Source organism: Lampetra planeri, chromosome 31, assembly GCF_965212315.1.
Source record: "Lampetra planeri chromosome 31, kcLamPlan1.2.h2, whole genome shotgun sequence".
Lineage (NCBI taxonomy): Eukaryota > Metazoa > Chordata > Hyperoartia > Petromyzontiformes > Petromyzontidae > Lampetra > Lampetra planeri.
In genome coordinates this window covers 4,800,823-4,811,420 of record NC_136137.1, presented here as the reverse complement: position 1 = coordinate 4,811,420, position 10,598 = coordinate 4,800,823, and the positions used below count along the sequence as shown (strand labels likewise).

Sequence of the window (10,598 nt, the reverse complement as noted above, 5' to 3'; positions counted from 1 at the left end):
CCATCCACCAACTTACTCACTCGCCCACCTATCCACCAACTCACCAACTGCCTCACCCATTCGCTCACCCACTCACTCTTCCACCCACGCATCCACCCAACTGCCCCACCCACCCATCAACTCACCCACTCACTCACCCACCCCACCCCACCCACACACCCCACCCTCCCACCTACACGCACCCAACCTCACCCCACCCACCCACCCTCTCCCAACATTGCCCCACTATATCATCCATCAAACTCGGCTGCAGCTCGCCCTGTTCCTCCACACTTGCACCATCTCGCTATTGGCCATCGCTCGTCACATGTAAGCGAACCGGGGGGGGCAGTCGCGAGTCGGGAGAAGGGAAGAGAGGAGAGAGAAGGGGGAGAGAGAGAGTGTGTGTGTGTGGGAGAGTGCATTAAAAAAAAATGTTATATTAATAAACAGTACTATATAATAATTATCATCATCATCATCACCTTCATCATTGTCATCCGCAGCAGCAACAATTCATTTTGTATTAGCAGTGTCAACAACTTAGAGGCGCGCACGCGCCGCGCAAGGCAGGAACGAGCCAGCGACTGTCACGCGCGCACGGGAGAGACGAGACGAGAGAGACGAGAGACCTCCACGACGTGGAGACGACAACAGTTTAATTTCTCAACTACAACTTTCACGACAACAACAACAGCAGCAACAACAGCCAACGACCCATCGACCCAGAACAACGGACCGGTGTAAACAAGACCGGCGTTCAGATCGAGAGAGGGAACACACACACAGAGAGAGAGAGAGGCACGAGGAGTCGAGAGGCAGAGACTAGAAAGAGAAAAGAGGCAGACAAAAGCGAGCGCCACAGACGGGCGAGCGAGCGAGCGAATCGATCGAATCGAGCGAGACGAGACGGAACAAGCGGACAAGCCCGACTTTAACCCCCGAGTGAACATGATGAGTTCGTACCTAATGAACAGGAGCTACGTAGAACCAAAATTCCCGCCGTGCGAGGAATACTCCCAGAGTAGCTACATCTCGGAGGGACCCGCCGTCGACTTCTTCGCGAGCGAGAGGCGCGTTCTCGAATGCGCGCCGGGCGGACCGGGCAGCTACCAAAGTTGCGACGGAGTCGTGGACTCGAGTCCACCGAGGAGCGGGGTCATGCCACCCCTCGTCCCGCCGCCGCCAGCGAGCCGTGGCCCGAGTCTGACCCCTAACCTCGACTCGACCCCGAGCGTTCCGGCATCGGCCGCCGCGGTCGTCGCTTCAACGGCGGCGGCGGCGGCTGCTGCTGCGGCAGCGGCTCTGGGTGTCTCCTCGAGCCCGCGGGGTCGGGAGTCGGGCGCAGGGGATGAGACTCGGGGAGCCATGAGGGCTCGAGAGGGTGGAGGAGGAGGTGGTGGTGGCGGTGGTGGCAGGCGAAGGGACTCGCCCGAGAGGATGGCGACCCCCGTGGTGTACCCGTGGATGAAGAAGATTCATGTCGGTGGTGGAGGCGCGGGTGAGACGACGATTTGTGTGTGTGTGTCTTGTGTGTGTGTCTTTGTGTGTGTCTTTGTGTGTGTGTCTTTGTGTGTGTGCACCTTGTATGTGTCTTTGTGTGTGTCTTTGTGTGTGTGTACCTTTGCGCGCGCGTGTGTGTGTGTGGCTATTTGTGTGCGCGTGTGTCCGTGCGTTATGTCTCTTTGAGCTTGTGTCTGTGTCTCTTTGTGTGCGCGTGTTGTGTGTGTGTTTCTTTGTGTGTGTCTGTGTGTGCGTTATGTCTCTTTGAGCTTGTGTCTGTGTCTCTTTGTGTGCGCGTGTTGTGTGTGTGTGTGTCTCTTTGTGTGCGTGTTAATGCGTGTCTGTGTCTATTTGTCCGTGTGTTGTGTCTGTTTGAGCTTGTGTGCGTGTCTATTTGTGTGCTGTATGTCTCTGTGCTTCTATTAGTGCGTGTTTGTGTCTCCTTGTGTGTTGTGTATGTGCCTATTTGTGTATAATGCATGGCTGTGTTGTGGCTGTGTATGTGTGTACTGTGTTGTGTCTATTTGAGTGTCGATTTGTGTTTGGGTGAGTTTGCATGTATGTACGTGTGCGTGTGTTTGTGCCCTTGTGTGCGTGTATGTCCATCTCTGTCATGTGTGTTGTCAGTGCGCACTGTGTGTTTGTATGCGTTTGTGTCCGTGTGCTCATGTACTGCGTTAATGTACATATGCATCACGTGTGTGCATGTGTGTCAGTGTATATGTTTGTGTATGCGTGTATGCATGTGTCTGTGCATGTGTATCTGTCATTGGTGTGTGTGTGTCTGTTGTGTGTGTGTCTTTACTCTGTGCCTGTTTGCGTGTGCTGTGTTGTTGTCGTATGTTTGTGTGGTGTGCGTGTTTACGTGCTCGCATTGTGTTGCGTCTGTGTGTTTAGTGTGTAAAACACTATTACTGTGTCTCTACATGCGTCTTACACATATGTTACGCATGTCAATGTACAGTATTGTGTCTAATGCAACTATATTGTAATATCTGTCGGAACGCTGTGTCTTAGTTATGTAATGCATGTTGTGTAAGCATTGATTTGCGTGTGTTTGTGATGCTTCATTATGTATGTATAATAAAATACTATTTTAAATGTTTAATATTTATATGATCGCACGTTATGCATGCTCTAGCGGTTTGTTTGTGTTTTATGTTTCGAAACATATATATAGAACACTGAATCGCCCTATATGCATATATATATATCTGTGCATTTATGTGCATTTATTATGATACTACATACATGTATCGTCCTATGTAACACATATGTCTGCATGTATATATGTACACCCATATATATATGGGTATCAATACACACCCGTGATTACATACAATGTCTTTGTATGTGTCTATACATGTGGATATATCCACAACCATCTATTTCTATACATATATATAACCATATATGTATATATCGGTATCCATGTATATCGTGTTTATGTATATATGGCTACATATGTATATGCATGTGGTCATATGCACAGACCCAAGCATGTGTATTACATAACAGTACGCATACATGGCTACACATGCATACGCACGTGTAAACACACACACACACATACACGTGTGTATGTGTGTGTGTGTGCATTTATATGCGTTAAAGATTTTCAAGCTTATCGGTGTTGTTCACTTAGCTATCAATCAACCAGCAAATTAGCGACACGCTAATTACGCGGGAATGTACATAACTAACTGACCGTCGCTTTTCCCTGCGAACTACATCAGCATCGGCGTGGTGCCCTCTACAACCCATTGATGCCAATCATCAAAGCTGCACCAGCTACCTTAAAAGTATCGCCAAATATCCCCTCCCCCCCCCCCCGCGATCTCTGTGAATTTAAATTCCACATTACTATGGCGGGGCGTGCGTGTACATTCATAAGAGCAAACCGCTGTTGGCTTTCCCCAGCCCAAAACTAACAAAACAAACTAGTACCTATTTTATCGCCCCCCCCCCCGATCGAGATGATGAGTTGTATAAACCCGCACCACCCCAAACCATCAGGATGTGAACTCGCACCTTCAGATATATCGCGAAGCAGTCTCGCGTTATTACCGTAAAGCCGTCAATTAGTATCATCATCACCATCAACGTTGTTATTGATCGTTCATTGCAGGCCAAATTTACGCCAAAGCAAACGCATTTCACCCGCGGTGATATCTGCCCAGTGCGATAACGAATTCCTCAATCGCATCGCCTTACCTTTAAAAAAAAAATCAACAATAACAATTAATGATTTGTAAAAATGAAAAAAAACGCCACACAACGCACTGCGTGGATGTTGGGCAATTGTCGCGTTGCTGTTGCTGCTGTTGCTGCTGCTGTTGGGACACGGACCTCGTGGTTTTAGCGGAGTCCCCTTGCCACCAACAACTCCACGACCCTCAGAAAAGTGGAGGCCTGTCCAGAGGGAACGAGTGAGTGAATGGACGATTGAATGAACGAGTGAATCAATGCCCGTGTGAATGAAGGAGTGAATGAGTAAGTGAATGAACGAGTGAATGAGTAATTGAATGAACGAATGCGCTAGTAGTGGTAGTAGTAGATGCGTTCCAAAAAAAGAGGCCCACAAAGCGAAAACACACGCAGTACACACACAGTACACACACACAGTACACACGCAGTACACACACAGTACACACATAGTACACACACACAGCACACACGCAGTACACACACAGTACACGCACACAGCGCACACGCAGTGCACACGCAGCGCGCACAGTACACACACACAGTACACACACACAGCGCACACAGCACACACACAGTACACACACACGCAGTACACACACAAAGCACACACACAGTACACACACACACAGTACGCACACACACAGCGCGCACAACACACACACAGTACACACACACACAGTACACACGCAGCACACACGCAGTGCACACTCAGCGTGCACAGTACACACACACAGTACACACACACAGTACACACGTAGTACACAACAGCGCGCACAGCACACACACAGTACACACAGTACACACACAGTACACACGCAGTACACACACGCAGTACACACACGTAGTACACACACACAGTACACACACACAGTACACACAGTACACACACAGTACACACACGCAGTACACACACGCAGTACACACACGTAGTACACACACACAGTACACACACAATGTTGTCCCGCGTCCGACCGCATACCCGCATGTGGAGTGACTTCAAATCGCATAATACAGCGAAATAGGCTGGCCGCATATAATGTTTACAGCACGAAATCGGACAAACCCATAGAGCGAGTAAAACCCCGTGTTAGTACATCGTCTTAAGGCTTAGTCAGGCTTTATTTAATACATACACATGTATAGATATTATCCTTGTAATATTGTTATTGGCACAGCATACCTGCCAACCCCTTGTCAGTGCCCCTACCTTATTACAGACCAATTCAGACCCTATTGGTCACCCCGTGCCCATTATAAATATCAACGTTTATCCTGCAAAGTCCCATCGCAAGGGAGAAACACAAACAAATTGACAATACATTTCTTTTAACCCCTATTGAAACGGCTGTATGCCGCATGACCTGAAAACTCAATTTCCCCGTACAAGAATGCGGGCTAAACCGTGTGGGTTTGACAGCGACGATACAACCACCACCCATGATACATCTTACGCGACCAGATCACCCGCAGTGCACCCGCCCATATTGATCGGATCTCACATTAAAAACCTCAGCAGGCTTTGAGCCTGGTTCGTGGCACGTTTAGAATCACCGACTTGGACCACCAAGAGATGGCAGCACAGCGACTGGTTTTCTTGAATCCGTCTGTGCAGCGCTTTTGAATGTCCCCCCCCCCTCCCCCGACTCGGGGCACGCGCAGTGCGGGTTGCCGCTCCAAAAACTTCACACAGCCATTCTCATTGTTGTCAATCGCATAGAATCCTACGATTGCTTGCTTGCCCGAATCGTCGGTCCATTCGGTCTATATCTATTTACACACGCAGTAATCTAGCATTAATCAACGCTCAATTGGGTCGTTGCACGATGTCACAATCAAAATCAGAATCTTGATTTCATACCGGAGGAATCCGATGAGCTATGAAGCTCTTTTTTTATCCCCCACGGATGTAGTGTAGCGGGGGCAGGGCCGTCGTGACGAGGTTGGGCTATCCAGACCGTGCGAGGCTTTGCCCGGGTAAATAAAAGAGAGAAGTCGTTACAAGTTCACCGGCCGGCCAAGAGGAAAGTCTTTGTGTAGCCGCCAGGGCACTTTATTGATTAGCTCAAGTGACTAATTGCCTCGAGAATTAACGCCCGTGTCGCCAAACAATCGCACCTCCAGTTCACATCCCGTTCTCTCCAATCTCTTTGCTCCTAAACTCAAGTATGTATATGTTTTATTTTACCAGGTAAGCCCCCACTGAGCTCTCTATATAGCGTGTTTTTCAGAAGCGACCTGCCCACAAAATGACATCTCAACGAAGTGGCTTATCACGTGGAAATCTATAGCAGCTAAAAAACCCTTAAACGCGCGACGTTGATTCTAAATGTGGAGGGGATAAACCCGGAGAACGCGGAGAAAAATCCACGCGACCACGGGGAGAGAGATTCACCCAAACTCCAAATATACAGCAGCAGGCGTCATGGGTCGGGATCGTACCCACGACCTCCTGTATACCCAGCGAGGTAGTCGACATCTCCTGGCCACCGTGGCGAGATGTTGTTCTCGGGGTAATGTTTCGACGTCCGTGTAGGCGGGTTACAAGGGCGGTGACGGAAAGGGGGGTGGAGGGGAATGGTGGTTCCTGCTGACTCCTCACAAAATTCTACATGAGTCTACAAGAGAACAAAAAAAAACATTGCCATATAAAATGTTAATTGCACGCGTATAGGAGCCAATATTTTCAAAGCTTTGAAGTGACGGAACTGATGCACGGCTCCGTTCCTCTCCACTCTTTCCGCGACGTTCCTGACCCCAACTCGAACCCTAACACTCCTAAGGCTGGTGGTGAGCGGGTAACCATTCAAGTTGGGGTGTGTGTGTGTGTGTGAGCGCGCGCGCGCGCGTGTAGTGGCGTTACTTGCAATGATTTATGGCACGCGGCTCTGGCTTGAACGTGATATATGTATTTGTGTTGTGTGCGTGTGTGCATGCGTGGGTGTGTGTTTAAATGTACGAGGAGCGGTGGCGCAGCGGTTAGCGCGCCGCCGCTACAAACCCGGCGACGGGAGAGTTCGATTCGCGCTCATGGCCAACACCGGTAACGATTATCTGAACCGGTGCCGGGCCTCCCCTAGATCAACTCGGCCTCAAATGACTACCCGATGCGGTGGGTAATCGTCGCCACTGGGGAGACAAAGGCGGCCGGGCGTGGTGCTGGCCACCCGCCCCTTCGTGTACCGTGCCGGCCTTCATAGGTGCTCGCGAACAGCACTCGCCCCAACAGTCTGTTAAGGCTACACGGGGGATCTTTGTCTTTGTGTTCGCTGTTTGTATATATTAATTTTATTCTATGTGTTTAAGTAAAAATTAGTTTACATGTCTCTGACACGCGTCTACACAGTTGTGTGTGATGCACGTATCCGTACATGCATGCATGTGCACTAACCACTATACAGTAATTACTTAATTGATGCATTTGCATGGTAAGTATATTATGTATTGCAGCTGCTTTGAGGGTGAAGCGCTAGCACCACTGCCAATACCTGCAAAAGGATCATTGCCCGACACGTCGCCGATTACACATTTTCTTTTTTCATTCAAGCGTGTGCAATTGGTTATATAAAAAAAAACAGATATTCATCATGGGATTTGTTTATAATAGTACCCTAAATATATGCGTCAAGACCTACGTATGCGCGTTTACGTGTGGCCTACGGTATGGGCTCTGCGCGTACGCTAATGCGATCCGTCTGGCATAAATATGCACGGCTGTGTGCATTTTGGGAGCCAATGTTTCGTGTGAACCTAAATAAGGTTATACGCGCGGAGAAATGTGTGTGTATGTATATATGCAGTAGGTGCACCTAGCCTGGCACAGGCGCCTTGGTGACGTCATCGCCAGTTAGTGACGAATTGCGGTTGTTTTTGTGCAGTAGGTATGTGTTCAAGTGGACCGATGAGTATATGTACGTGTACGTATGGATAAACTACAAGTTTATACGTACAGTTTTCGTATTATACGCGTGTACCCAGACATGCATGCGCATGTATTACAGGCGCATGCATGTAGGTATGTATGTATATATGGCCGGTGTGTATGTGCTATGTACATGTGCAGGTAGGTGTGTATGGCCTCCCCTAGGTCGACTCAGCCTCAAATTAGTACCTGATGTGGTGTATAAGGATCGCCACGTGGGAGACAAAGGCGGCCGGGCGGACGTGGTGCTGGCCACCCACCCCATCGTGTGCCGTGTCTGCCTTCAAAAGTGCTCGCTAACAGCACTTGCCCCGGCAGTCTGTTGAACGTGATACAGGGGGATCTTTGTCTTTGTTGTGCATGCCTTTGTGCTAAGCCTATGCATTTAAGTGTATGTATGCTTGTTTATATGCGTACACGTAAGTCATGTATACCCATATACTGTATGTGTGATACATCAGCACATGCACTGTGTGTGCACGTGGCCACTAGCACACGTGGAGGTCACGTGCGGGTTTAATGACCTCCATTCTGCTTCCCTCCCTCACCTCAACTACCTCCATCAAACCCCCACCTCCACCACCACCACCACAAACCAAACACCACAATCTACCAACAACCACCACCAAACAACAATCAACCACCACGGCCTACCGATAACCACCCCATCCAACCACCATGAATCACCACCCCCTACCAAACACCACCAACCACCATTACCACCAACCACCATCAATAATCATCGCCACTATCACCAACCACCACGACTAATCACCACCATCTACCAAACACGACAATCAACTTTAACTAAACCTCCCTCACCACGACCACCACCAATCAACCACCAACAACCACCTCAATTACCTCCTTCACTGTCCACCATCAACCACCACTCATCACCACCACACTTTCACTGCCTACCAAACCAACCATCTACCACCCTCAACCACCACCCACATCCACATCTACCTCTCTCGCTGCACACCAAATTAACTATCTACCACCCTCAATCACCCTCGACCACCACCACCACCCACCGAACCGCACCCATCCACAGTCGACTCCGAGAGCCAGGGACACGAGACCAAACGGGCGCGCACGGCCTACACGCGGCAGCAGGTGCTGGAGCTCGAGAAGGAGTTCCACTTCAACCGCTACCTCACGCGGCGGCGCCGCCTGGAGATCGCTCACTCGCTGGCCCTGAGCGAGCGCCAGGTCAAGATCTGGTTCCAGAACCGGAGGATGAAGTGGAAGAAAGACCACAAACTGCCCAACACCAAGATGAGGCCGGGTCCTCCCGGACTTCCCCAGGGTCTGTCTCATCGCCCCGACTGCAGTAGAACATAAATAATTACAGATGCAATGAAGACAGAGAGAGAGCGCTATAGAGAGATTCCCCTGCGTGCGTTGTTCGCGAATGCTTGTTTTATTTTGAGGAGTTAGGCCTATCCTAGTCCTATAGATCCAATCCTCCCTTCCTACATAGTGGCGGCCGCCATTTTGTTTTAAGTGGCATTAAAAAATGGGAACCAACTCAGGAGTTGGGGGGGGGATAAACATTTTGAGTTGGCTACAACGAAAGACGTGGTGCGTGTGTGTGTGTATACATTGCAACCAGGGAGACAAAGGTGGTCGCGCGTGGTGCTGGCCACCCACCCTCCCTCGCGTGCCATTGTCAGGCCTTCGTAGGGTGGTTGCTAACAGAACTTGCCCCAACGGTCTGTTAAAGGCAATACGGGAGATATTTTTTGTTGGTTATTCACCTTGCCTGGTAGGAGCGCTGTGGTGACGTTTGCCGTTGCTTGGTGGCGAAAAGGGCGAGCGGTGGTTGTTTGTTGTTATTGGCTGCACCTAGCTTGGCACCAGCACCGTGGCACGATCGCTTTATTTTCTTGGCGAACGGCGGGCTGTTGCGAGCAGCCGTTGTTGCATTGAGTATGCAAAGGGGGATATTTGTCGTCACCCTGCAAATCAATCGGATAGGTTGGATGAGAGGTCGAATCCATTGTTCTGAGGGTTTGTATAATATAATATGGTTCTAGTAGGGGTGTAACGATCGACCGATTAAAACTTAAACCTCTGGACCCCTACATTGGAACCCTGATTAAATGTCAATGCAGGAACGTGGATACATCCAATCGACGATTCTTTATTGTATCTCGTTTCAGTTTTTTTTCTTCTTACCTTGCAGCTCCTCTGTACGTGTATTGTATAGGTCTGTGACGATCCGCCCACGTGATTCCTGGTTGCAGTTCGGTTAAATAATAATATATAGTTTCTTACTCAAATTGTGATGAGTGGAATGTATAGCTGCCAGCAGTGGCTGTGGGGGGGGGGGGGTCACATTGAACTCCGATTTTAATTGACATGAACGTACGCATCGGTGTCGGGGTGGGATTCGCCACACGTGCAGTGCCGAAGTTGATAATCGACGAATCACGTGCATGGTTGACACTCCGAAAAAACAACAAAAACAACCCAACAATAACGCCCTTGGTCAATCCGCTGCTGGATGAAGACCACCAACTCCACGTACATGGGGGTGGTCGGTGAAAGAGGTGGGTGGGGGGGAGGGTCTGTCTGTGCGTGGAGGAGGTGGAAGAGGAGGAGGAGGAAGGGTTACGAAGAGGGGTGGAAGGCGGAGACGAGAATCGTTTGTAGGCAACACTCGCCACTGATGTCCATCCGTGGCTTGCCAGGAATCGAATTCATGTGATCGGGTTGGCTGATATGTAAAGCGCAGTGGCGCGGACCTTGCCCCCCCCCCCCGTGCCCCTCGCTACTTCTGTTCGCAGCAAGAGGAGCTCGCAGACTATGAACTTGACGCACGCGCGCGCACAAGGACGGTGATGCATTGGATTGAATTCAATGGTTATTTAATAAGCTAATCAGTCACAGACGGGTACCTATTGTTATTTGGAAGGGACGACGTATACTTGTCAGTTACATTTTTATATATATAAAAAAAATCATACCCGTAGGTTGAAAC

At 49.5% G+C, this 10,598-nt stretch overlaps 1 protein-coding gene across 1 annotated transcript; it reads left to right on the top strand.

Annotated features, from left to right (window-relative positions):
* Positions 1–341: 341 nt before the first annotated feature.
* On the top strand, positions 342–8,957 carry LOC144729119 (homeobox protein Hox-B4-like). Its single transcript, XM_078609078.1, has 2 exons — positions 342–1,480; positions 8,667–8,957. The coding sequence occupies exons 1-2, from the start codon at positions 931–933 to the stop codon at positions 8,954–8,956; spliced, it is 840 nt and encodes a 279-aa protein (XP_078465204.1). The 5' UTR covers positions 342–930; the 3' UTR covers position 8,957.
* The last annotated feature ends 1,641 nt before the right edge of the window (positions 8,958–10,598 follow it).